The sequence below is a fragment of the Prionailurus viverrinus genome, chromosome E3 (genome assembly GCF_022837055.1).
Source record: "Prionailurus viverrinus isolate Anna chromosome E3, UM_Priviv_1.0, whole genome shotgun sequence".
In the NCBI taxonomy this organism is placed as follows: domain Eukaryota; kingdom Metazoa; phylum Chordata; class Mammalia; order Carnivora; family Felidae; genus Prionailurus; species Prionailurus viverrinus.
Genome location: NC_062576.1, coordinates 23,251,394 through 23,279,378, shown reverse-complemented (window position 1 = coordinate 23,279,378; position 27,985 = coordinate 23,251,394). Strand labels below are relative to the sequence as shown.

The following is a 27,985-nucleotide window of genomic DNA, read 5'->3' as shown; positions in this document are numbered from 1 at the left end:
TGAGCCACCCAGGCACCCCTGAAATTTACTTGTTATACAAGCATCACTGACTAAACATTCTAGTTACAAAACAACTAATTGTTCAGAAAACAATCTTAAAAAGATAGGGAAAAAGTAACAGGCCAAGCAGAAGGTATCAAAATAAATATTTATTAATACTGAAGCTTTATGTACACCTTTAAAAGCAAATGTGCAGATGTGAAGAATTACAAAAATCAATCGAAGATCCCTTCTCCCAAAGTAAGTATAAATGAACATTCAAGATCAGTAGTGCCACTTACATTCAGAATTTAAAAAATGTGCCTTAATGGAATACAAGTAGTTATTTTAAATGTCATCCAGATATCCTTTAAAAAGTACTAAGTGGTCAAAAATTCCAGAGCACTGTGTTTTCATCTAATTAGTTGCGGTAGACAAATATATTTCCATCTTTTTGTCCGGCCAACAAATGAGAATGTGTACCTGACCATTTAACAAAAGACCAATGTTGGTCAGAGACAGGTGGGAGGAGGGCAGTACAATGACCCAGAAGTAAGTCCCAGATGGCGATTGTTCCAGAAGTCAATACTGCCGCTGCAAAATGATCTTTCACATCACCTTCCAGGAACCTAATAGCAAGTAGAGAAGAAACAATTCAAATCATATATCAAAAGGATTTTTCGAGTTAAGCCAAAGTCACGCTCCCCGAAGCAACAAGAACAGAAATACCTGGAAATGTGATGCCCATCTTTGAAATCCCAGGGCAGCTGGCAGGTGTGCTGTAGTTCCGGACACAACCGTGCGTCCGGGTCCCAGCTGTGTCTGATGCGTCCCGTACCACCCGCACCCCAGCTCTCAGCAGCCTGCCTCCCACTCTTCAAGCGGGCCATGCTCCGACCACCTCAGTGTCTTGGCTCCTGCTGTTCCCTCTCTCATGTGCTCACTTAGCAGGGCTGGGATTCTGCCATCATGCAGGCACGTCACCTCCCTAGAAAGATCATCCCTCATCTCCCGTCTAGTGTAGGGCAGACGTGCACTCTGCTCCCTGTCATGTTATAGGTTTTATTTTCATCGCACTTTTCACTCATGAGATGATCCTGTTTCCATACTTGGTGGCTAGCTCTCCCACCAAGATGTACACATTGTAAAACAGGAATCTGTCTGTCTTTTAGAGACGGGGGCGCTGCAGTCAGTTGCCTGGATCTGAATTCTAACAAAGTAAGAGCTCTGTGACCCTGGGCAAATTATTTAACTTCATCAGTAAAATAGGAATATGATATGAGTACAGCAAAGTACTTAATACACGTTAAGGGCTTAATATAAATTAGTTGTTATTCCTCACTGCCACATCACCAGCATCTCGAAGAGTCAACCTTCAGTGAATGTTCTGAGTGAACCAAATGGTATTTTTTTTATCCCAGGCTCCCACCCGACTTTGTGTGACTGACTCCAGACACATCTGAAACTCCACAAAGTCTTCCTTGACAGTCTCTCCCTAACCCTCCACTGCCAGTTAAGGTGCTCCCTCCATCCTGTGTGCTCCCAAACACTACAAGCCTCATGGTATTTTGTGTGCTGAACATTAGTCTCTAGTTGCCTCCTATTTCCATGAGATTAGAAACAGTAGTGCCCTCTACGGAACTGGCACCAGATAGGTATCAAGGTTTGCTAAATAAATGAGTTTGAAGAGTGACGAAAGAAATGCTTGATTGAATAGTTCTCTTTATCCTAAATTTCTAGGCCAGCGACTACGGTTCTCTCCCCAAATCCAAAGAAACGAGTTCTATACGTAAGCACGTATTGCAGATGACAGTCCTGAGGTTTTTGGTGAGCTAAGAACGTTTGCAGAAATGCCACTTCTGGCTAAGGGCACAGGGAGAGAGACCATCTTTTAGAACACTGATGCAGCAAGCTTGGCACAAGATCCCCAAAAAACACAGAAACATACATTGCACCTACCAAGGTTCCTTATCCTTGTAAACTGTTAAAGCTAGACTTTGTGATCTTGATTTACTAAATCTGTTTTCTGTCTCTGCTGTGCATTTCAAACAATAATAAAAGTAATCTCTAGGAATGACCCTTCCGGGTGTGGCTGGAGTGGCCTAACAACACCAACACTACTTTAGAGCTCTAGAGAGCTCACAGAACACCTGGGATACCAATAACGGTATCACTGATAAATAGATCTTCTCATCAGTCAGTAGATAAATATCAATTGCTTGCACGATGGAGACTCGTCAGATTTCAAAGTAAAAGAGGACTTCCCAAAGTAATATTTAAAACTTTCTTAATTTAGGTTTTACGGAAAGGACATTTTTGTAGAGAATATTAATTACTTAATTTGCATTTGAAATGTTTTTGTTATGGGAAAAACAGGGTTTGAATACACATAAAATAACCTATCCAACCCCATAATGGTGGGGATAAGAATGTAGGGAACCTGGGATTTGACTGAGATCTACTAAACTTTACACTTCTTCCTACTTGACATTCTTACTATGGTCTGCAGTATTTCATGTTTACCATTCATCTAAGTGACACAAAAACATCTGGTTTTTTGTATTTGCACACGTGCCTTCCAAAATGTCATACTCAGTGAACAGCAGCACACACTTGCCTTCCAGCCTGCCCTTGGGGAAGACAGTAGAGCATCACACCCACACTCAGGGTTGTCTTAGGGTTAATCACAATCAGCTGAAACACGGGGCTTCCCAACGGCTCACTCTCTTTGGCACAAGGATGGCTCAGGACAACAAACAGGAGCCCCTAATTTAAAACAGAAATGAATAACCAAATAAATCAGCAAGAGTATGCTGGGAAAAAGATAGGGTTGGCAGAGACAATACCAAAGAATTACAAGAATGATCAAAAGTCTCAAGTATCCAGGATTTAATCACTAAATCACTAGCTCATTTTTCTTTTCAGGCAAACTGTTGAGATGATCACTGAGCTGGCCTTCTGGCTTCTCTAGGTCAGGGCTCAGTCAGTCTTGTAGGTGGGAACATAGCTGATTCACCAATTTCCTCCATCTTAGACACTACTAACATCTCATACCATCCATTTGGAGAAATGTCGTCACAGGGAAAGAGGGCATAGAGACATGCAAACGGAGTCCTCAAACTACAGATATTCATTGGCAAGTTGGTTTTTGAAAATTCAGAACACATTTTCCCATAAAAATAATCTTGTAAGTGGTGATTCAATTTCTAGGCCAGTCTGCATTGCCAATTTACGCTTCTAGAACAAGAGTAACAAAAAAAAAAAAAGACACCATCACCTATGGTTGTTTCCATGGGAAAATGTGTTACAGACCTCTCCCGGTTTTAAAATTATATGATCTAATAATAACATGATTGTGTGTGGAGACATATATATCACACAGACATACACACACTCACGGTTGTATATGCATATGTTATATATTGAAAGTAATTCTCTTTGGAGGTAAAATGGAGAAAATTAATTATGAACCATCTTAGGATTAGTAACATTAATTTCTACTTTATACATTTTCTAGAATGAATGAATTTTTATAATAAAATGAATTACTTTTATAATTAGAAAATCTAGTCAAGAAAAGGCTAGGGGCACCTGTGTGGCTCAGTCAGTTAAGCACCCGACTTTGGCTCAGGTTATGATCTCGTGGTTCGGTTCGTGAGTTTGAGCCCTGTGTCGGCTCTGTGCTGACAGCTCTGACTGAGCCTGGAGCCTGGAGCTTTGGATTCTGTGTCTCCCCCTCTCTCTGCCCCTCCCCTACTCACACTCTGTCTCTCTCTTAAAAAATAAACATTTAAAAATTTTTTAAATAAAAAAAGAAAGAAAAAGTTCGATGTCATATACTTAACTAGGGGTTGGCAATTACGGCCCACAGGCCACATCTGGCTCACTGCTTATCTCTGTATGACCCACAAGCTAAGAATGATTTCTGCATTTTGAAATGGTTGAAAAAAAGAAGAAAAATCTTTTATGATATATGAAAAATCATAGGAAATTCAAGTTCTGGAAGGTTTTAACATACAAAAAGTTTTACCTGGAACATGGCCACGTCCATGCGGTTTCATTTTATCTATGGCAGATTCTCTGCTACAGCAGTAGAGCAGAGCACTTACAAGAGAGACCATGTGGCCTGCCGACCTGAAGGTATTTACCATCTGGTCTTACTAACACAAAAACTTTGGCGATTCCTGCACTAAATTATTAAGTTATTTCCAGAGGTTGGCTTCATGGAGTTTTATCTACTATCTGAAACATTTCTGTGTTAAATGCTTTACTATCAAATAGGTATTAGTGTTGTAATAACAAAGATACAAAGTTATTTCAATGCCTAGTAGGTAAATGTAATAATTTCAGAGATGAATTCAACCCTCTTATTTTAAGGATGTAAAAAGGTAGCCTCAAGATAATGTGACAGATTATATAAGATCACACATCTTCTGAGTTCAATTCCACAGACCCAGCCAGGCCAGGGAAAGTTACAACCCGTGTATTCCAAGCGTGTGGTATTAATGCGCACGGGGTTGCCACTGAGGCTGCGAAAGTCAGTCTCCATACAAGTGTGAAGCCACCCGCTACCGCCTCTGTTGTGGCTCGATGGTGGGTACTTAAGGGTTACCTCTGACTCCTGGACAGCTGCCTGCAGCCTGTTCAGATGTCCAAACTAGACTGTAAGTCAAGTCTATTAACACAATGGCTGAGAAGCTGTTAACACTAAAGCCTAAGGGAAAAACACATCTAGGACCATTTAACCATCCTCTCTAAGGGTATGTGTTCACATCATAAATCATTTATGGCAATGCAGTTGAGAGCCAAGTCTGGTAACAGGCATGATATTTCTTAGTACAAACTCAGCTAGAAATAAACGTTTGCTCTTAGGACATACAGCCAGAAAATTTATCAAGCCGTCATATTATACCAATACTTATTTTCATCCATAGATTTCAAGAAAGAACTAGGGTGCCTGGGTGGCTCAGTTGGTTAAGCATCTGACTTTGCTTCAGGCCATGATCTCATGGTTTATGGGTTCCAGCCCCACATCGGGCTCTGTGCTGACAGCTCAGAGCCTGGAGCCTGCTTCAGATTCCGTGTCTCCTTCTCTCTCTGCCCCTCCTCCACTCATGCTCTGGCTCTCTCTTTCTCTCAAAAATGAATAAACGTTAACAAAAATTAAAAAAATAAAAAAAGGACAAACACTGTTATCCAATTTTGAAAAAGATACACAACAGAGAGGGTCTGTTAATTACTTCTTACTAAGTTACTGCTCTTACTCAGTGAGACCAACAGCCACACACAAAGCAGACACAAAGTGGTCCCAACAGATCACTACTTACCATTTCAGAATAGGCTTTGTGACAGACTGAAGCTTGGTAGGAATCACCAATGTGCATCTTTTTCAGGAGCTGACCAGTTTTTAAATTCCTTAGACACCAAAAATAAATAAGCTGATAACATTCTTCTAGCAAACTGGTTTTCACATAATATCCTGTTATTTATCACAGCATACTTTAGGAGGTGACCAAGGGAGAAACTAAGGGACACAGTACCTTAGTTTTGTTTAATTACATTTGTGTAGTTACATTTGTTTAGTTACAGACTGAGCTACAAATAGGGACTAGAGGTTGACATTGCCAGTAGTTAAACTTGACAGTCCCGCCTGAGATTGAATCTGCTACGTCACTAGGAATAAACCTCTCTGGACTGCATGAGGAAAGTTTATTTATCTTATTTGACTGGGTATGGAAATTAGGCACATGGTATGGCTCCAGCATTATGATTTTGTCACATTTCTTATTATGCCTAAATTTTCCTTGGAAGACAATGGTCAGGAAACCAAATTTATTTAGATAGGAGACTACACCTAAAATAGATTTAGAATTCTGTTTCTATTACCGTGTTTATACTAGAACTAGACCAAGGTAACAGAGAAAGATGGAAAGACTGAGGTGGGGTAAAAAATGGAAAAAGGAAGAGAGAAGAGGGTGAATATAAAGAAGAAACAGTCTGGGGTGCCTGGGTGGCTCAGTCGGTTGAGACTTCAGCTCAGGTCATGATCTCACAGTTCTTGAGTTTGAGCCATGCACCGGGCTCGGTGACGACAGCTCAGAGCCTGGAGGCTGCTTCGGATTGTGTGTCTCCCTCTCTCTGTGCCCCTCCCTGGCTTGTGCTCTGTCTCTCTCTCAAAAATAAACATAAAAAAATTTTAAAAAAAGAAAGAAAGAAGAAACACTTTGTTGGAACCACTTCTTAGCTTTACTGAGCATTTGTGACGTTGATAACTGCTCTATCATGGAACTCTACTGATGAAAACCCTCAGCTGACTTCCCCTTAACCAAAACATAGAGTCCATAATCTTTTTCATAGTATCTGTAATCCTCACGAATTCTGTGCTACGATCCTACATTACTGTTCCCTATCATGCATATTCCTGGCTCTGCACCTTTGTTCAATCTATCCTCCCAATGACCTCCCCAATCCTGACCAATTCCCATCTCTATTACGGACCAATGAATGCCCTTCCATTCTTTATGGCCTCGATTATGTCCTGCCTCCAGCTAGCAGCAGGAGCTCAACTTAGACTCTCTCACTTCTCCCTGCCTACACCAACCCACAGAAATCTCCTCTCCTCCACTTCCCTTCATTACTGTCCTTGTGCCTCATTTTTAATTTAATATAGACTGTAACAGGGTGTAATGTATTCATTCAACAAATATTTCTGAATCTTCTGTGGACCAGGTTCTGTGTATAAAAACAAAAGTCGGAAATCTAAATGCTCATGTACATATGCAAGGTTTTCCTTGCCAGGGACACCAATGGGTTTATCCCCTATAGAGGTTAACATATGCTCTATAGTTAGTAACTGCTCTTTCCTCAAGTCCCAAAGCACTCTGTCCAAATTTCTATCACTTTGACCTTGTCTGAATTGTACAGGAATTGTATGCTTTGAATTGTAAATTGAACTGTAAAGCAATCTTACTTACTGACTAGATTTTAGAGGCTTGAAACAAGGATTCATATCTACATCTCTCACAGAAAACAGTATATAAGTAGAGACTCAAATATCCATTAATGATTGAAAGATGGGTGCTCAGTTAATATAGCTTAACCAAAATTAAATATTTAAACCTTCAGCAAGCTTCAAAAAGGGCCACTTGAACCTTGAGTATAATATGAATCACTTTAGACATTTAATACATCAGGAGTTAAACAGGAAAGGTGACCAACAAAGTACATAGAGCCCAAAAGGTAAATGAGAACTTTTGATACACAATATGATCCATACATCTTTGAGTAAGTAGCCTACACAAGGTGTTAAGACAGGCCCTGAGAAAAACAAAAGGTATGTACCCATCTTCAAGGACTTCCATAACACAAAGTAGCATACGCTAAGTTAAAAAACAAGAGGCAATATTGGGGTGCCTAGATGGCTCAGTCGGTTAAGCGTTCAACTCTTGGTTTCAGCTCAGGTCATGGTCTCACAGTTTGTGAGTTCAAGCTCTGCAATGGGCTCTGCGCTGACAGCACGAAACCTGCTTGGGATTCTCTCTCTCTCTCTCTCTCTCTCTCTCTCTCTCTGTGACCCTCCCTCCACTTGTGTTCTTTCTCTCTCTCAAAATAAGTAAATAAATTTAAAAAAATTTAAGGGCAATATTTAAAAACTTAAAAAAAAAGGCAATATGAATTCAGAGAGGGAAATGTCAATGAAAGTTGAGGCATTACAACAGAGCTCAAAGCAACTATGGGACTGAAGATACCCCTTAAACTTAGAACTTACACTTTGAAGCTAAGTATAAAGGTCCCTCCTCAATCTCAAATTCTGTTGCAATCCATTATATATATAAAATGCTAAAAAAATTACTCGTAGGATGGGAAGAAAACAGGGAGCTGAGGAGTATGGACTAGCTGGAGAGAAATTTTTGTACCAAGGCATTGGGGAAATGGAAGCTGAAGAAAAGCAAACATTGTGGGGAGGGGAGGGCTGGGAGGAAGAATGTTAATACAGTAAGAGTATGGAAGAAGATCTGGAGGTAGGATATTGATTGATGACAAGGAGACCGATTGCTAGATTATATTAATAGTTCAAGAACCAAATAATGAAGGTCCAGACTATTGAAATACCAGCAAGAACAGAAAAGACAACTTTGGTAAGGAATATTGTCCCCAAATTAGACCTCCATGCACAAACACTGAGCTAATGCCAGAAGTGGAAACCTGCTGCTCTAGACAGTAGGGCCATCTGAAAACACAGTCTCCTGGCAGATTAGGACATGGTCATATTTCAGAGGCCCCCAGGTGGGGAGGGGACAAAGATTCTCTTAAGGACCATGCTCTCCTGGCTTATTCCTAGAGAGTTAGGGTTGGACAGGGCAGAACCAGTTAAAGGAGAGGGCTTCTGAGGGGGAAAAAAAAAAAATTAATTTATTGTCTTAATACAAACTAACCTTGAAAGTACCTTTGGCTGGGTAAGGTTCTCCCCAGGGTAAGGAAAGAGAAGTGGCTGGGGACTCCTTGACTCTGGTTTCCCTATCACAAATTTGTTAACCTGGTTCCTCTAATCAGATATATTTTATAATTTTGGATTGTAGACAGTATGAATGACACATCACATAAACTCTGGATTCTGTTAGATTCCTCTAAAGAATATTGATTCCCCCCCCCCCCCCCCCCCGCAGTAAACAGTTAACTTGGCTTACCCAAAATTCCAAATGCTGATCTTTTTGCCTTACCTGGGCTGCTTCAAGTCTGACCTGTACACATGTAGTTTAAAGGCTAGCCAGATTACCAGGTAAAGATTATAGCTCAGAATTTGAGGCTCATTCTTCAGCTCTCTCTTTATGGGGATTTCTCTTCCTCACTTGCTAGCTGCTGTGGTCACCCTGAACTCTGTCCTTTGGTTCTTTAAGTCAGGGCCAGAAGGTTTTCTCTCAGGCTTTTAGTCCCCCATGTGCAGACTAGGGCTTGCCCTCTGGCTAAAAGCTGTAGGAACAGGAACTTGCCTACTATTTCCTATTGACCACTCTCCAGTATCTTTCTTCTTTTTCTCATTCCCCAGTGCCTTCAGATAGTTGTTCTTTATACTTTGTGCAGAGTTTATAGTTATCTGAGGTAAAAAGAGTTGGTTTGATAAAAGCCATCAACCAGAAGGAGGAACAACTGTACATTTTTGACAATGGTAAAATTTCGTTTACTTTGAAATAGTCTACTCGGACTGATCTTTTTTCAGAATGTCTGAATTAATATGATGTTCTTGTTGAGAAAAGTATATGTCATCTGACAGGAAAAAACAAACAAACACAATCATACTTACAGAGTCTCTAATCTTAACAACCCCATGAAATTGGAGGTATACCCTCATATAAGAGAAGAAACTGAGGCCCTCAAGAGAAAGCTTACCAAATAACAATGTTGTTCATTACAGTAGTACCAAGCAGAGCTTCCTGCACCCCTTGCACCTCAGCAAAAGTTAGTACAGTCTCTTCAGGGGACATCAAAAATTGTTTTTCTTTGCTTCTGCATTTAAAACAGTATTAAAAATTAGCACTTTGTACCAAAGCAGTTTCTAAACAGCCCTTCTACATATTGCTGAGCTATGCATAACATGCACTAATCTGACATCAGAAAAAATTTCAACTAGAAAATGTGTATTAAAAACTTTCTACAATAAACATACACTACTTTTATATTCTCTACCTGGATATATTTGCAAGCACCTCAAATTCATCATATCCAAATTTAAACTTGCCAGGGGGGCCTGGGTGTCTAACTGACCCAGTAAAGCATCCTGTCCAACTCTTTATTTCGGCTCAGGTCATGCTCTCGGCTCAGGTCATGATCTCATGGTCATGAGATCGAACCCTGCATGGAGCTCCAAGCTGGGCATGGGGCCTGCTTAAGATTCTCTCTTTTCCTCTCCCTCTGCCCCTCCCCTGGACATATGCACTCTCTTTCTCTCTCAAAAAGACAAAACAAAACAAAAAACTTGCCACCTCTCTCTTTAAACCTTGTGTTCCTTTCTGCATTCCCATCTAAGTGAATTGTATCACTGTCTACCCAGGTGACAAATGTAGAAACCTGGATGTTATCCTTGTCTCTTCCCTCTCTATCTACTCAATCACTAAGCCCTAATGATTTTAGTCTCCTCTTTCTCAAATCTGTCTGCTTCTTCTCATGTCCACTAATACTTTGCTAATTTAAGCAAGCAATTATTTGTCTCTTGCCAAGATTACTACAGGTCATGAATAAATAAGACAAGAAGGTCCATGACCTCTGTTATTACGAAACACAGGTAAATAATCACAATAAAGCGTAACAGACACAGAGGATGTTATGAATTCCATTTGAAATATGCTGAATCTGAAATACCCAAAAGATGTCTAATAAATAAGCATACAGATCTAAAGGGTGGGTTCAGAGCTAGAAATATACGTTTATAAGTGGTCAGCACCTAAACAGTAATTTAAGGACTGGAAACCAAGTGCAGAACAAGAAAAGGGTCTAGGATCTGGAGGCACATGTGAAATCTGAGGGGCACATGGAGATTTCAAAGACTGAAGAAAGAATAAACTGTTTGCTGAGCCTCTCCACTCCACTGGCTTCCTCCCTGCTACATCCAGCTTCCTCCTCTCTAAACCACTTCGACGAAACAGCCTAGTGTTGAGGCAGACCCTGCCATACGATCCTGCAGCCCAGAAAAACAAGAGGCTAGTGATCTGACCTTCTCTGAAAGCCTGTGATAAAAGCATTCTTTAATAATGAAAATCAACCATCTTACCTTCCATCTTCTGCAAATGTCATGATTTCTACTCGTTGGTCACAAAGGGTCCCACTGCTACTGACTAGCCTCCTCTCTGTCAGGCCAAGCACAGCTTTTATATTTCCAGAACTCAGTAGCACTTGCTTTTCACATCCACCATCAGAGGAACAAAGTAATGACCTAAGCCAAGTATAAAAGAAAATTGGAGAAGAGTAAGCCTTTTTTTTTTTTTATTTTCAAATATTTACTTTTGAGGGGGTGCCTGGGTGGCTCAGTGGGTTAAGCATCTGACTTCGGCTCAGGTCATGAACTCACGGTTCATGAGTTTCAGCGCCACATCGGGCTCTGTGCTGACAGCTCAGAGCCTGGAGTCTGCTTTGGAATCTGTGATTCCCTCTCTCTCTCTGCCCCTCCCCTGCTCTCACTCTGTCTCCCTAAAAATAAATAAACACTAAAAAAATTTTTTAATTATTTTTTTTTTAGCATATGTGCTGCCAAAGTGAGCACTTTTTAATTTATTTTTGAGAAAGAGAGTGTGTGTGCACACAGAGAAGGGGCAGAGAAAGAGGGAGACCAATAATCCAAGCAGTCTCTGTCCACACTGCCAGCAAAGTGCCCAATGCAGGACTTGAACCCAAAAACTGTGAGATCATGACCCAAGCCAAAAATCAAGAGTCAGACGCTTAACCAACTGAGCTACCCAGGCACCTCTAGGAATTAGCCTTTAATATGAAAGGACTAGGGGCGCCTGTGTGGCTCAGTCAGTTAAGCATCCGACTTTGGCTCAGGTCATGGTCTTGCGGTTTGTGGGTTTGAGCCCCGCATCAGTCTCTGTGCTGACAGCTCAGAGCCTGGAGCCTGCTCCGGATTCTGTGTCTCCTCCTCTCTCTGCCCCTCCCATGTTCATGCTCTATCTCTCACTGTCTCTCAATAATAAATAAACGTTAAAAAAAAAAAAAAAAACCTTTATTTATTTATTTTAATGTTTATTTATTTATTTTTGAGAGAAAGCATGCAAGGAAGGGGCAGAGAGAGAGGGAGATGGAGAATCCCAAGTAGGCTCTGTGCTGTGACTGCAGAGCCCGGTGCAGGGCTCAAACCCACAAACTGTGAGATCATGACCTGAGCTGAGATCAAGAGTCAGATGGACGCTTAACTGAATGAACCACCCAGGTGCCCCTAAGGTTCAATTTGTTTTTTTAATTTTTTTTTTTTTCGACGTTTATTTATTTTTGGGACAGAGAGAAACAGAGCATGAACGGGGGAGGGGCAGAGAGAGAGGGAGACACAGAATCGGAAACAGGCTCCAGGCTCTGAGCCATCAGCCCAGAGCCCGACGCGGGGCTCGAACTCACGGACCGCGAGATTGTGACCTGGCTGAAGTCGGACGCTTAACCGACTGCGCCACCCAGGCGCCCCCTGTTTTTTTAATTTTTTAAATGCTTATTTATTTGTGTGTGTGTGAGAGAAAGACAGATTGCAAGTGGGGGAGGGGCAGAGAGAGACTGAGACACAGAATTGGAAGCAGGCTCCAGGCTCTGAGCTGTCAGCACAGAGACCGACACGAGGCTCGAACTCACGAACCGTGAGATCATGACCTGGGCCGAGCTCAGACGCTTAACCAACTGAGCCACCCAGGCACCCCTCCTAAGGTCCAATTTTAAACGGAAACTTGAGTCAGGGATATAATTCTATCACTAGGTTTTTTTTGAAACAAATAGCTCTTGATCTAAATTTAGATTCTTTCAAGATTCAAGCCTAGGTTATGACTTGCACTCAAAACAAGCTGACAGAGACAAAGATGAGGGAAAGAACAAAATTACTCCTTGAGAGTTACATACCTGATTTCCCTGATTTCCAAATTTCCCAAAGCCACGCACACGAGGTTACATACATCAGGCACTGGAACTATCTGTAACACTGGAACCTAGATAAAACAAAAATAGCCAAAAATTGAATTTGGTTGTTTCATTTTTTTTTTAACAATATAGTTTATTATTTAAAAAAAAAAATTAAATTTATTTACTTTTGAGAGACAGAGTGTGAGCAGGGGAGAAGTAAGAGAGAGAGGGAGACACAGAATCTGAAACAGGCTCCAGGCTCTGAGCTGTCAGCACAGATTCCAACACGGGGCTCGAACTCATGAACCACAAGATCATGATCTGAGCCAAAGTCAGACACTTAACCGACTGAGCCACCCAGGTGCCCCTGGTTGTTTAATTTTTAATTAATCTAAATTTTCCAAAATCTGTCACATTCCCTTCTATTCTCACTGTACCAGGATAGTTTCAAACACTGAACAAAAGTTTAGCAAACACCCTCTTTTTATAAGCTGCAAATCCAAATAAGTTATAGGCAAAACCGTGTATATAGCAGCACTTACTTAATGAAATCTACAGTTCTAATAATAAAGGAAAATTTAAATAAATTCTGGCAGAAGTGGACAAAGGGAACATCATGCAGTCATTTAAAATAAGTTTATTCACATAAATAAATATTTATTGACCACCACTATACAAAGCACAGTGCTAAAAGCTATGGATATACCAAAGAACAAGCATGAAATTTGCTAAGAGTAGATCATAAATGTTCTCACCAAAAACAAACAAACAAACAAACAAACAAACAAACGAAAACTATGTGAGCTGATGCATGTTAATGAACGCGATTGTTGTGGGAGTGCTTTCTATATATATCAAATCATCACAGTGTACGCCTTAAATATATTAAAATTTTGTCAACATTACTTCAGTAAAGGTGGAGAAAGAAATAAAACTCAAAATAAAGTATGAAGAATATGTAGAGGGGCGCCTGGGTGGCTCAGGTCATGATCGCACAGTTTATGAGTTCAAGCTCCGGCCTCGGACCCTGTGCTAACAGCTGAGCCTGGAGCCTGCTTCAGACTCTGTGTGTCCCTCTCTCTCTGGAGCCCCCAACTTGTACTCTGTCTCTCTCTAAAATAAATAACCATTAAAACTTTTTTAAAATTAAAATAAAAAAAAAAAAGAATTATGTAGAAACAAGGAAAAATGTTTGTATAAGTGAGAAAAGGCAACTTTAAAAATTTTAAGCACATTAGGACTGCAAGCATGTAAGATACATATGAAGGTGGACAAAGACTAGAAGAAAATATATTAAGAAAGGAATCAAGAAAAATGTTTTGGTGAGGGGTAAGGAATACAAGTATCAGCAAATTTAGAAGTCAGAAAAGACACGAAATTCTAAGCTTCTCCAACATATCTAGTATAAAAATCCATTTCCCGAAAAACAGGTGATAAAGCAAACCAGAGCACAACGTTAACTGTAGAATCCAGATGGTAGGCATATGGGTACTCACTGTACAACTTGTCTCTATGTTTGACAATCTGCATAATGAAATGTTGGAAAAAATTACTGATCCCTCTGTTCTGCCTTACATGGTTGTAGGTCCCATTCTTGGTAAGCTGCCCATCTATATTACCACGTAAATAATTGCAAAGACCTCTCCCAGCTCTAAGATTCTGACTTACCTCTGTAAAGTGCCAGGAATAAAGTTTTTCCCACTGCCAAGTATCTAGAGGTTTCCAAAGAGAAACTACGTATTCACAGGCAGTTATGATACATGGCTCTTTGAAACCGGCTATTTCCCACCACATGGCACTCACGTCCACGGAACAGGAACCAGAAGGATTCTGAAATAAATAGCAACAACACTTATGTTAAAGGGATACTTGGGGGTCTGTTTTTGTTTGTTTGTTTTTAATGTTTATTTATTTTTGAGAGACAAAGAGAGACAGAGCATAGCGGGGGAGGGGCAGAGAGAGAGGGAGACACAGAATCTGAAGCAGGCTCTAGGCTCTGAGCTGTCAGCACACAGCCTGATGCAGGGCTCGAACTCACAAGCGGTGAGATCATGACCTGAGCCAAAGTTGGATGCTCAACCGACTGAGCCTCTGAGGCACCCCACTTGGGGTCTGTTTTATGAATAGAATATGAATATAGAATATGAACATGAAAAGTGCTGGGTTCCAAGGATTAAATGAAATACTAAGTAAATGTAATTAAAGTTTTATACAGGTCAAAGCTGGCTTAGTTGGTGGAGCAAGTGACCCCTGATTTTGGGGTTGTGAGTTTGAGCCCCACATTGGGTGGAGAGATTACTTAAAAATAAAATCTTAGGGGGCACATGCATGGCTCAGTTGGTTAAGCACCCAACTTTGGCTCAGGTCATGATCTCACGGCTCATGAGTTCAAGCCCTACATCGGGCTCTGTGTTGACAATTCGGAGCCTAGAGCCTGCTTCGGATTCTGTGTCTCCTTCTTTCTCTGCCCTTCCCCTTCTTGCGTGTGCACTCTCTCTTTCTCAAAAGTAAACATTAAAAAATTTATAAAAATAAAATCTTAAAAAAAATTTTTTTTAATGTTTATTTATTTTTGAGAGAGAGAGAGAGAGAGAGAGAGAGAGAGAGAGAGAAAGAGCGCAAGCAAGGGAGGGGAGAGAGAGAGGGAGACACAGAATCCAAAGCAGGCTCCAGGCTCTGAGCTGTCAGCACAGAGCCTGACGTGGGGCTCGAAACCACGAACTGTGAGATCATGACTTGAGCCAAAGTCAGACGCTTAGCTGACTGAGTCACCCAGGAGCCCCCAAAATAAATAAAATCTTAAAAGGAAAGAAAGAAAGAAAGAAAGAAAGCAAGCAAGCAAGCAAGCAAGCTTTGTGAGTCTTATGTAACTAAAAAAATTGCCCCCACACACTTATATCATGATGGATCTAAAAATGTGTAGCTCCAGAATGGAACAGATTCAGATTTAATCACAAAACATGGCCCATAAGAACTTGCCCATTTGGAAATGAAATATCCTGATGAACCACCCACGGGTTGAAGAGGGAATAAAAATGAAACAACGTGGGGGTTAAGGGCATCAACTTCCTGCGTAGTCAAAAATCTGCATATAGCTTTTGATTTCCCCAAAACTTAACTACATTAATAGCCTACTATTGGAAGGAAGCATTACTGATAATGGAAACAATCAACACATATTCGTGTGTTATATGTATTATATACTGTATATAACAAAGTATAGAGAAAAAAAAACGCTATTAAGAAAATCATAAGATGGGGCGCCTGGGTGGCTTAGTCGGTTAGGCGTCTGACTCTTGATTTTGGTTCAGGCCATGATCTCATGAGGTTGAGCCTCACGTCAGGCTCTGTGCTGGCAATGCAGAGTCTGCTTAGGATTCTCTCTCACTTCCTCTCTCTGCCCCTCCCCCACCTGTGCTTTTCTCTTTTTCTCTCTCTCTCAAAATAAACTTAAAATAAAAAAAAAGAAAATCATAAGGAAGAGAATATACATTACAATTCTGTAAAAGAATTCTAACGTGTTTACTGAAAAAAGATCTGCATGTAAGTGGGCTTTTGCAGTTCAAACCCATGTTGTTCAAGAGTCCACTGTATTTCCACATGAGCAAGAAGAGCACTGTGTATCCAAACACACAGAGCATGGCAAAGTGGTATTTCCAAAAGAAATTTACAATCATAAAGGCATTTATCAGAAAAGAAGAAAAATAAAAATAAAGTAAGAAAACAGCTCAAAAAGGTAGTGAAACAACAATGAAATTAAGCACAATGAAAAAGAAAAGAATTATTAAGGATAAAAACAGAAACAAACGAAATAGGAAACAAAAAAACTAATTAACAATCAATACAACCAAAAGCGTTGTAGACCAACAGAATGGAAAATCTCTTAAGTTTGATGCAGGAAAAAAAGCACTTTAGAAAATGGGGAATTGGGAGAGAGGTTTAACCGAATATACACAGACAAAAAAACTACTAGAATAATAACTTTTTACCTACAAATTAGAAAATACAAATGAAATGGTTGATTCTTTAAGAAACCAAGTTATTCAAATGGACTCAAGAATAACTTTGAAATGACTATTACTATGTATCTTTTATACCAAAGGAATCTGGAGCTCAGAGGGTAAATAAATTGCCCCAGGTCACACACTAGTAGTTGGCAGAAAGAGTTTATGTGGGTTTGAATCTCTTTCTTTTACACCAGTTGTTCTCAACTGGGGGGAATTTCGCAAACTTTCCCTGGTGGGTATCTAGCCATACCTGCAGACATTTTTGGTTATAACTCGGGATGGGGGTGCTAGTGGCTCTATAGATAAGGCAGGGCTGCTGCTAAATGTCCTACGATGCACAGGACTGCCCCTGCAATAAAGAATTATCCAGCCCCAAATGTCCAGATTGCTCAGATTGAGAAACCCTGCTCTGTATCATGCTACTTCAAGCACTACATACAAAGAGTTAACTAGGACACAGGTCCAATCCACTTCTCTGGATTTACTAACATATCATTAACAGAATATTGTAACTTACATTTCTCAGAGTTACACACACACACACACACACACACACACACACACACACACACCCCACATAGCATATGAAAGATTAACCATTCATTATAATCTGGAACCACTACCTATTTTCTCATAAATCACAAGTGATCCTTCTAGAAACATTACAGCATTTGGAAAGGAGGATCATGAATGACTTTCTGTCAAGATGCCTGATTTACATTTAGACACAGAGTTGAGTTAGCTTAAGTTGTTCTTGGCAATAGCTTGACATATAAACTTCTTCTGGAGAAGACCTCAAAATATAAATACAGCTAAGTATTGTGAAAAACAAAGAGTTTACAGGTTTTTTCTGAATCTGTTTCGCCAAGTTCGTTTAACAGTGCTAAATTAAGAATGCAAAGATACAAATTCATCCTAATTTTCCTATGAATTCATTAAATTTTTTACATGTAAGACACACGACACACCAACAGGGAACGGTCTTCTGACCTTTAACTTCGAAACCAATTGTAGGTGGCCTGGGATTAAGCCATTACAAGCAGGAAGGTCTGCTACTTCAGTCTGTGAAAATAAAAGTCACACTGTTAATCTATGCTTTATAGATGACGTCTGCCCACCCTGCTCCTTCGTGTCTACTCAATATGTGTGATTTCCTCTGATAACAGCAGAAAAGCCCTATATGCAAATGCTTCCTTGATGACAAAGGGAATAGGATCCCCCATATTTAAAAACACATTTTATATTAACCTTAAATTTCCCCCAACTGAACTTAATGGTTACAGTGAAATCATAACAAAGAAGCACATTCAACCATTCCTAAACACTGAGGAGCCAATGTGTAAGAAAGTCATGCTGCCCATATTCGCTAAGATCTTTCATTCCGTCATAGAAAAATCTTACCATGGAAGTGGACCGTACCTGCTCAGTGGACTGTTTCCACGACTCCACATGCATATTTCCACACAGCTGATTTTCTTCGGAAGTGACTGACTCAGTGGGAAGAAGTTTTGCTTGGGAACCAGAATCACTGTCACAGGAAGGCTGTCCTTCCCGACCTGACACAACCGGGCTGCCATCTGATTTTGAGGGGCTGGCCCAACTGTTGCCTTGCTTCCGATCACAGTCTTTCAAGAGAGGAAGTTGGGGTACAGAGCAAGTTGATCCAACCACCTCTGTGGACACTCTTTCACAGCGTGCTTGGGAGCCGAAAGCTGGAGTAGTGCCTAGGATGGGGAAGGCGGGTGAACACACATCTGCCGTCAGTCTGTCATTATCCTCAGGGGTGACGGTATTGAAAGGAGTGAAAAGTACTATGGATGAAGAAAGGCCCTTCTTCTGAGGCTGGCTTGTTGGGTTTGGTGTTTTAGGTTGTGCTTTTCCTGGGAGAACAAGAATTTCCTCTTCCAAGTCCTCCATTTCAATATCAATTTGTGTAGGTGTCATTTCTTCCAAAACAACACAGTTTCCCTCCTTAAGGAGCTTATCCCCATACATTTTTGATACAAAAGGCTCCACTGATTTTTCTGATTCGGACTTCAGTTTCTTAAGCTTAAGAGGTCCAAAGTCTTCATCAGGTAACTGAAAATCTGTGGTTTTGAGAACAGAGGACAGTTGCTTTAAACTTAGCATCTCATTCTTAGGAAATGAAGCCCTGAATGCAGCAGAATCCAAAGCCAAATAAGCATTATTTCTGGAAGAAAGGGAGTCCTCTTTTTGACGATCATCTTTCTTCCCTAAAATAGAAAGGAACAGCGGTAACAGCAAACATCCAATACCCAACCAAAAGTGAGCTTCTGACCTCCAAGACAGTGCAAAATGCTTGTTCTCTTCCCACCCATGACTCTGAAACCTATGAGCGGTTCAAGAATCAGCCACAGGCTGGTGGTTAACTAGCAGTTCTCCTTTTGTAGCATCAAAAACAGCATGGTGCTGATGACACTAGCTGGAAGAAGACCAGGGTCTAGTCCCTGCTCTGCCACTGATCTGCCATGATCTTCGGCAAGTCAATTCACTTCATTTTCCCTTGTCTCTCATACGGGAACTGCACTAAGAATCTCTTCAGTCCTTTCTGCTCTAAAACTATGATTCCAACAGACTACCAGAACACAGTCTACAAAACGCCGGCCCTTCTCACTGAAGGAAACGTAAGTCTCCCTTTCAAGCAGAGTAATTTACTATTTAAAAAAATGTTTACCTATTTTTGAGAAAGAGACAGAGTGCCACCAGGGAGGAGCAGAGAGACAGAGAGGGAGACACAGAATCTGAAGTAGGCTCCAGGCTCTGAGTTGTCAGCACAGACCCTGATGGGGGTCTCGAACCCATGAACCACGATATCATAACCTGAAGTCAGATGCTTAACCAACTGAGCCATCCAAGCACCCCAGTAATTTACTACACTTAAAGCAGCTGGAATTCTATACCATTCAACATGTAGACCCAGTTGGCCCAACCACCTCTGCAGACACTTTTTCAGAGCATGTTTGGGAGCCAAAGGCTGGAGTAGTGCCTGGGATGGGGAAAGCTGTCTCCACCAACTTATAAATGAATAAACTGTGGCACATACTTAGGGAATATTATTCAGCCATAAAAAAGGATGAAATATAGATACATGCTGTGATGTGAATGAATCTCAAAAATCAGCTAAGTGAAAGCAGCCAGACACAAAAAGTCACATAGTGTATAATTCCTTTAATATGAAATATCCAAAACAAGTAAACTCACAGAGAGAATATAGAGTGGTGGTTGCCAGGCACTAGGGTGGAAAGGAAATAGAGAGCAACTGCTTAATGGGCATGAGGTGTCCTTCTGGAGTGATGAACATGTTTTGGAACTAGGTAGGGGGCATGGTGGCACAAGAATGTACTAAATGCCAGTGCATCGTTCACTTGATTCAAAATGGTCCATTTTATGTTAAGATCACCTCAAGAAAAAAAAATTTAATGTTTATTTTTTACTTTAGAGAGAGAAAGACAGAGAGAGAGGACAAGCAGGGGAGGGTCAGAGAGAGGAGACACAGAATCTGAAACAGGCTCCAGGCTCTGAGCTGTCAGCACAGAGCCCGATGCGGGGCTCAAACCCACAAACCATGAGACCATGACCTGAGCCAAAGTCAGATGCTTAACCAACTGAACCATCCAGGAACCCTGAGAAAAAAATGTTTAATGTAGCAGCAGGTTACTAAATTCACAGCAGAGTATTTCAAAGTATACAAAAAGATGTTTCTAGATTATTACTAGATTGCCCTACTTTCTGATTGTTTTGTATTCTTGTTGGCTTAAAGAGGACAATAAAAAAGTCATAATGATTACAGGTTTTTAACAAATTAAAAATAAATTATTTAATTAATTATAGCTCGGGGCGCCTGGGTGGCGCAGTCGGTTAAGCGTCCGACTTCAGCCAGGTCACGATCTCGCAGTCCGTGAGTTCGAGCCTCGCGTCAGGCTCTGGGCTGATGGCTCAGAGCCTGGAGCCTGTTTCCGATTCTGTGTCTCCCTCTCTCTCTGCCCCTCCCCCGTTCATGCTCTGTTTCTCTCTGTCCCAAAAATAAATAAACGTTGAAAAAAAAATTAAAAAAAAATTAATTATAGCTCATAGACCAAAACCTGTGTCCAATGATATAGAGCAGTTGGCTGCCTGTTTTTGTAAATGAAGTTTTACTGGAACACATTATATACTGTCTGTGGCTACTCTGCCACTATACTTAACTAGCTATGACCGAGCACAAAGACAAATATTATTTGGCCCTTTACGGAAAGTTTGCTGATGTCTACTATAGAACCAGAGTGAATTATCTAGTTGTTTTGCTCAGTTTATCATATGTGATTAATTTCTGAGGAAATGAATAAAAAAGTGTAAATTATGTCACTTGTTGTTCTCCAATATTTTGTATCCCACAGATCTCCCAAGACGCTATATTTGATATTTTACCCCAAAAAAGTTGGTTGGATGTATTGCATTTTATTACTCAGTCATTCCTAAGAAAGTTTGTCAAAGGACTCCTACTCGGACACACATTTCATTTCACTTCAAAAACACTTTCTCTGTAGGTTATAAAACTTCCCTCTAGGAATAAAGATTGTGTTGTACCTGAATAGATACTAATTTTAGATGAAAATCTCATACATTTTCCTTTTCCATGTCAACTTTTCAATCACATTAGTGAATTCTGGCATCACAGAGCCAGGTCTGAATCCCGGCTCTGTAATTTTAATGAATTAAAGCGACTTTCATGAATTAAAGTCATTTTAATCTCCTTGTGCCTTATGTTTCCTCGTCTGTAAACCGAGGGTAAAAACAGACTCTGCCTCATGTAGGGTTGCTGTGATGATGCAAGGAGTTAGTGTTCGCACAACATTTAGAAAATACCAGGGACACAATTAAGTGTTGGCTATCATCATCATCATCATCATCATCATCATCATCATCATCAACCGCACTTAGATTTACCTTTAATTCTCTTCTTACCATGAATAATTGCCTTTCCATTCTGCTCTTTGTTCAAGGCAACCTCTTCCTTGGATCTATTAACACCTGATGTGCCAAAAGTTGGCAAAAGGAGTTCACCATCATCTAATATAGCGGTGCAGATTGACTTTGTTTTTCTTCCGTGTCTCCTACCAGATGGCTGGATAACTGCCTTCCTGGAAAGGTTATCTTTAGGGGGCCCAGTGGGAGAGCTGACTTCAGTTAAAGAGGGACGTTTCTGAGGACTTCTTGAACTTGGTTGTCTTGTGCATGTGTCAGAGGTCCTAATTCCACTCCAGTCAGTTTCTTCACTGGGAAGGTTTAAATTTTTAGTTGCCTCCTTACTTTTATTTTTATACCCTTTCTTTTTGACACCCAAATGATTGTTAATTACAACTTCCAGGGCTACTTTTCTCTGGTAACTTGACATGCGTCGTGTTGTTCTAACATAATATTCTGCGGGAAATGGAAGGCCTTCGAGCATTGTGCAAGAATGTGTTTGATTTTCTGCAGAAGCAGGAGAGATTACTTCTGGGCTAAGACTCTTAGATTGACTTACAACCTCTTTTTCCTGAGGACTTTCATTTCTATCATAAAGAGTGTTATGGGGAGATTTTAAACACTCCTCTGTGTGATTCTGTCCTTTTAAATTTTGGTTTCCATTTGCTGATAAGTTATTGTAAGCGAATTCATTCACAGAGCACAAATTATCTGTCTCTAAGTCAGGACTTCTAGGCAGCTGGCCACTTGCACTTACAGCTTTATTTACCTCTGGGTTATCTGTAGAGACAGTCATTTTTTGGTCTTGTGCCTCTAGGTTTACAGGTGAAGCAGGGATAATGTTTTTTAAACCATGAGTAATGAGTTCACAGTCACCTTTAGGAGGCTTATGTTCAAGGTGCTGACCACCACTGTTATTTGATGGAGTAAATGAAGCAAGTGTAGACACTGTGGGGAAATGATTTCCTCTTACGAGTGCATCAACAACTCTTTGTGGTTTGGCAGTTGGTGGAGTTAATACACCCCTTACATTAGTTTCTGTCACTGGTGCTGGAGAATCCAGAATGTCACACGTAGAACTTGAAAGGTAAGTTCTTCCAGTTACAGGTGTTCTAGGATTCTCTCTATTGATTTCTTCCAGTTCCTTTAGTCTTTTTCCAGAGAGTATGAGTGAATCCGTGTCAAAGAAAGATTCTCTCGCCTGTGAAGTAAATGTTCTCTGCTGCTGCTTTCTTCTCTCTGGCAACTTACTCTGCCTTTTCTCACCACTAGGACCACTGACCTGGTAGGGAAAATGTTCTTGGATATCACTTGGTATATGTAATTGTTCCACGGGGCCATGTCCAAGGTTGAAGGACTCAGGCTCAATGTCAAGTGTGATAGGTGTCTTTTCTCCAGTTTCTTCATCCAGATGGGTGCTGATTTGTAATGTCTCACAAGGAGATACTTTAGTTTTAGATTCTGAGGAGAAAAAAATATATAATTAATATTTTTCTTATTAAAAAAATTTTTTTTGAAGTTAATTTATTTTGAGAGACAGAGAAAGCGAGCGAAGGAGGAGCAGAGAGAGAGGGAGAGAGAGAGAATCCCAAGCAGGCTCTGCACTGCCAATGCAGAGCCCGACACAGGGCTTGAGCTCATGAGCCATGAGATCATGACCTGGGCCAAACTCAGATGCTTAACCAACTGAGCCACCCAGGTGCCCCTAAGTGATTTTAATACCACCTTTCTATTTCAATGGCCTCCAATTTTATGATTATAAATTACCTATTAACATGAGTAATGACCATTGTTTTTTTAGAATACTTCCAGCTAGATTTTTTTCCTCTGTACATATAGAAGTGCTTAATCAAAAAAAAAAAAAAAATCTTTCCAATATTTACACAATAAATATAATTTTTTTTTTTTAATTTTTTTTTTCAACGTTTATTTATTTTTGGGACAGAGAGAGACAGAGCATGAACAGGGGAGGGGCAGAGAGAGAGGGAGACACAGAATCGGAAGCAGGCTCCAGGCTCTGAGCCATCAGCCCAGAGCCCGACGCGGGGCTCAAACTCACGGACTGCGAGATCGTGACCTGGCTGAAGTCGGACGCTTAACCGACTGCACCACCCAGGCGCCCCATAAATATAATTTCTAAAAGCTTAAAGGGGAAAAGATCAACTAAACAACTCAACCAAAAAAAAAAAAAAAACCAGTTCATTGATTACAGATGGGAGAAAATTTATGAAATATGCATCTGATAAGCATCTAATAGCTAGAATATATTAAGAACAGTTATAATTGAACAAAAAGACATATAACCTAATTAAAATATTGGCAAAGGACTTGAGTAGATACTTCTCTGAAGAAAATATACAAATGGCCAACAAGCCATAAGATGTTCCATATCATTAGTCACTAGGAAACACAAATCCAAACCACCATGAGATACCACTTCACACCCACCAGGATGGTTATAATTTTAAAAACAGAAAATGGGGGCGCCTGGGTGGCTCAGTCTGTTAGGTGTCCGACTTCGGCTCAGGTCATGATCTCACAGTTCGTGGGTTTGAGCCCCGCGTTGGTCTCTGTGCTGACAGCTCAGAGCCTGGAGCCTGTTTCAGATTCTGTGTCTCCCTCTTTCTCTCTCCTCCCCTGCTCATGCTCTGTCTCTCTCTTCTCAAAAATAAATAAACGTTAAAAAATTTAAAAAAAAAACAAAAACAAAAACAGATAATGACAAATGTTGGTGAGGATGTGTAGAAACAGGAATCCTTGTGCATCATGGTGGGAATGTAAAATGGTACTGATGTTGTAGAAAAGAGTTTGGCAGTTTCTCACAAAGTTAAACAGAGAATTACCATATGACCCCACAATTCCGTTCCTAAGTATGTACCCAAAAGAACTGAAAAAATACATCTATACAAACACTTGCAGATGAATGTTCATAGCAGCATAACAGCCAAAATTCATAATAAACAGAAAGTAGAAACAACCCATATATCCATCAACTGATGAATGGATACATGAATCATGGCACATCATCTATCCAATGGAATAGGACTCAGCTGCACAAAGGAGTGAAGTCCTGACGCATGCTTGGATGTGTGTATGGAGGCATGACTGCTGGAAACATCACGCTAAGTGGAAGAAGTCAATCACAAAAGGTCACATAGTGTATGCCTCCATTCATATGAAATGCCCAGAATAGGTAAATCCACAGAGAAAGTAGATTCGTGGTTGCCAGGGGTTATGGGTAGGATGGCTACAAGGCTTCTTTTGGGGATGGTGAAAACGTGCTGGAATTAGATGGTGATGAGGGTTGCATAGTCTTGTGAGTACACAAAGAACCAGTGAATTATACATACTCTTTAAAAAGAGTCTATGGCTAGTCTTTATCTTATGGCTGTGAGAAAAAGAACCACAACCAAATATACCCGGAAAATGAATAATAAAGCAAGCATAAGTAAACGGGCTAGCTTCACCTGAGTGGTTTAGCTGTGGTGAAATGTCCTGCTGGAACAAACAATCATGTTCTTCTGCTGTTTTCTTAACAGAATTCTTAACCTTCTCAGCTCTTTGGGCACGCTAGAGAAAACAAAACCAGCTTACAGAACAAATTTAAGACAAAGAAGGTTTATCTTAAAGCTTTATTATTAGGAAGAATTGTTTGTATATAGTTCATACTGTGATACCTCAATTTGAGAGAATAAGATTCACTTACCTGGAGGCGGGCCAGTGTCTTGCTGTATTCCCTTTTCAAGAATGCTAACTTTTCCTTCAACTGGAAGAAGAAAAACAGCAAACAATGCTGAGCAGGTGGAAAGAAAGAGTCAGAGAGAAGGGACACAGTGTCTATCAGACCCGAGTGTGCAGGGCTTAGTAGGTCCCTCAGCAGCAGACGGCGGAGGAGTAGCAGGCACCCACACTACTTTCCCTTCTCACAAAGCACCAAGCTTTCCAGCATCTTAGCACCTTTACATAAACTGTTCCCACCACCTGAAGCATTTCCTCCCCAACTCATTTTGCTAAGTCCTTCTGATTCCTCAAGCCTCAACTTAATTTTACTTCCCTTGGGTAGACTTCTAGGTCCTTCCCGAAATCAAGGTTAGACATGCCACCTCTCTGCTGTGCTTCCTTTATCACAGTACTTATTATATCCACTATGCTGTCTGTTTACTTCTGTTCCCCCTTCTCACTGTGAGATCCCTGGCAGCAGGAGCTGGCATCCTCAGACAATCAACAAATGCATCTCTTGTCAGGTATAAACACCGTGTGTCAGTTATTGTTTCAGGCGCTAAAGATAGAGTGGTCAAGCTTAGGCAGAGTGAGGGATGCAGATAATTAACAAAAAAACGCATACACAGATGATATCACATGGTCATCAGTACCCAGATCAACAGGGAGATGTGAGAGTGCCTGATCTACTTTATTTTTTTTTAATTTTAACGTTTTTTATTTATTTTTGAGACAGAGAGAGACAGAGCATGAACAGGGGAGGGGCAGAGAGAGACGGAGACACAGAATCCGAAGCAGGCTCCAGGCTCTGAGCTATCAGCACAGAGCCCGACGCGGGGCTCGAACCCACGAACCGTGAGATCATGACCTGAGCTGAAGTCGGACGCTTAACCGACTGAGCCACCCAGGCGCCTCTGCCTGATCTACTTTAGGTAGCGTGGCCAGAGAGGCATTTCTGAGGACTACCATTTCAGCCCAAACCTGAAGGAAGAAGAAGCTGGCTTTAAGAAGATCCAAGAAAGGGGCATGTGTGTAGTTCAGTCGGTTAAGCATGACTCTTGATCTTGGCTCAGGTCATCATCTCACAGTTCGTGAGTTCCAGCCCCGCGTCGGGCTCTGCACTGACAGTGTGGATGGAGCCTGCTTGGAGTTCTTTCTCCCTCTCTCTCTGCCCCTACCCCACTCCTGCTCGCTCTCTCTCAAAATAAATAAATTAAAAAAAAAAAAAAAAAAAGAAGATCTAAGGGAAAGCAATTCACCCAAGATCACACAGTTTATAAATGGTATCATCCAAAACCATACAGTTGAGTTCTAGAATCTGTGCTCTTTTTTTAAGTTTATTTATTTATTTTGAGAGAGACAGAGAAAGAGCAAGAATGGGGAAGGGCAGAGAGAGAGAGAGAGAGAGAGGGAGAGAAAGAGAATCCCAAGCAGGCCCCGTGCTTCATCACAGAGCTGGAGGCAGGGCTTGAATCCACAAACCATTCGATGATGACCTTGAGCGGAAACCAAGAGTCCAACACTTAACCAGTTGAGCCACCCAGGCATCCCTGTGCTGTGCTCTTAACCTCTGTGCTCTTAACCTCTGTGCTAGACTGCTTCTCACAGGGTCCTCTTTATCACCAACCTTATCATCATCTGAGAATTATTTTGTTGACTTGGAAATGACCTATCTCACTCCCCACGGGGAAGGTAAACTAAGAAGACTGATGAGTTAATATGAATGAAGAGTTTAGCACAACGCCTCAAACAGCCAGCACAAGATACATTCAAATTAACATCATCAGCACTAGCACAAGATGGCATGAATAAGGACGGTCGGTCAGAGCATCTTTGGTAGAAGCAAAATCTGGAAACAACCTCAAAGTCTCTCAGCAGAGAATTGTTTAAAGACAAGAATGCACTTCCGTTAATACATAACACTACACAGAAGCCAGATTAACATGTATCGACATGGATGAAACACGGATAAGTAAAAAGGACGTTGTAGAACCATTCAGATCAGACCATTTATGAACAAAAAGATACACATCACTTTTTGGTGGCCAGGGAATAAATCACACCCCTCCAATCCCCCCACCTCCGTCCATTACACACACGAAAAGATCCGAAGCACCGGCTGTTCAGAGATTTCCCTAAGGGAGTGGGTGAGAGAAGCCAAGGGTGAGAAAGAGTGTGGGAGTGAAGAGGATGTCAAAGGGGACTTTGGCTTTATCCAGTTTTACATTTCGTACGTATTTAGGCATTACTGCTGTAAGAAAATTTGTTCTTTAAATGCCACCACGTGAGCTCAGCATTCTTCCATCCATACGTTCACTCCCGCTGCGTCCAGAGGTCAGAGATCACTGCCTACCCGGGACAGCAGAGGAAACAAACACACGCCTAAAGCCTGCGCAAGGGGTCAGAGTTCCGACTCAGCCCTTCCCTCACACCCCGGCACCTTTTCCTTTTCCTCATAGCTGAGAGGTTTCCCGGGAGGCTCTTCCATCGGGCCGCGGCCGAACGGAAGGAACAGCCGTCTCCGGCCCCGGGCCTGCAGACACGAGGATGCCGGCTGGCCTTGGGCCCCGGAGGCACCCGGGAAGGAAACTCTGCGCCCGGGATCTTCCCCAGGGCGCTACCAGGTGGCACATGCGGGCTTGGCGCGCCGTCACCCACAGCCAATTACATCCACCGCTTAGCCTGCGCATGAGCAGCCGGAGACGGCCGAGTAAGGGAGCGGGGCC

The 27,985-nt window shown here is 41.2% G+C and overlaps 1 protein-coding gene across 4 annotated transcripts; it reads right to left on the bottom strand.

Moving 5' to 3' along the window:
• Window positions 1-129: 129 nt before the first annotated feature.
• Window positions 130-27,912, bottom strand: PALB2 (partner and localizer of BRCA2). 4 transcript variants are annotated; one of them, XM_047839189.1, is made up of 13 exons: window positions 27,700-27,912; window positions 25,246-25,305; window positions 25,007-25,109; window positions 21,540-23,000; window positions 17,994-18,808; window positions 17,565-17,636; window positions 14,236-14,397; window positions 12,568-12,653; window positions 10,745-10,906; window positions 9,367-9,483; window positions 5,307-5,394; window positions 2,597-2,745; window positions 130-608 (listed from the first exon to the last, which is right to left on the bottom strand). In XM_047839189.1, the coding sequence occupies exons 1-13, from the start codon at window positions 27,745-27,747 to the stop codon at window positions 401-403; spliced, it is 3,531 nt and encodes a 1,176-aa protein (XP_047695145.1). In that variant the 5' UTR covers window positions 27,748-27,912; the 3' UTR covers window positions 130-400. The 4 variants fall into 4 exon arrangements, with proteins under 4 accessions (XP_047695145.1, XP_047695147.1, XP_047695146.1 ...); XM_047839191.1 differs by having other exon boundaries at window positions 17,994-18,661; XM_047839190.1 differs by lacking the exon at window positions 25,246-25,305.
• Window positions 27,913-27,985: the final 73 nt, after the last annotated feature.

Coding starts and splice junctions, on each gene's coding strand:
- PALB2 (XM_047839189.1), bottom strand. CDS start 27,747: ATGGAAGAGCCTCCCGGGAAACCTCTCAGCTATGAGGAAAAGGAAAAG. Junction 17,637..17,993: donor GGAAACAGTCCACTGAGCAG/GTACGGTCCACT, acceptor TTATTTTCACAG/ACTGAAGTAGCAGACCTTCC. Junction 2,746..5,306: donor ACAAAGCCTATTCTGAAATG/GTAAGTAGTGAT, acceptor GTTTTAAATTAG/GGGCTCCTGTTTGTTGTCCT.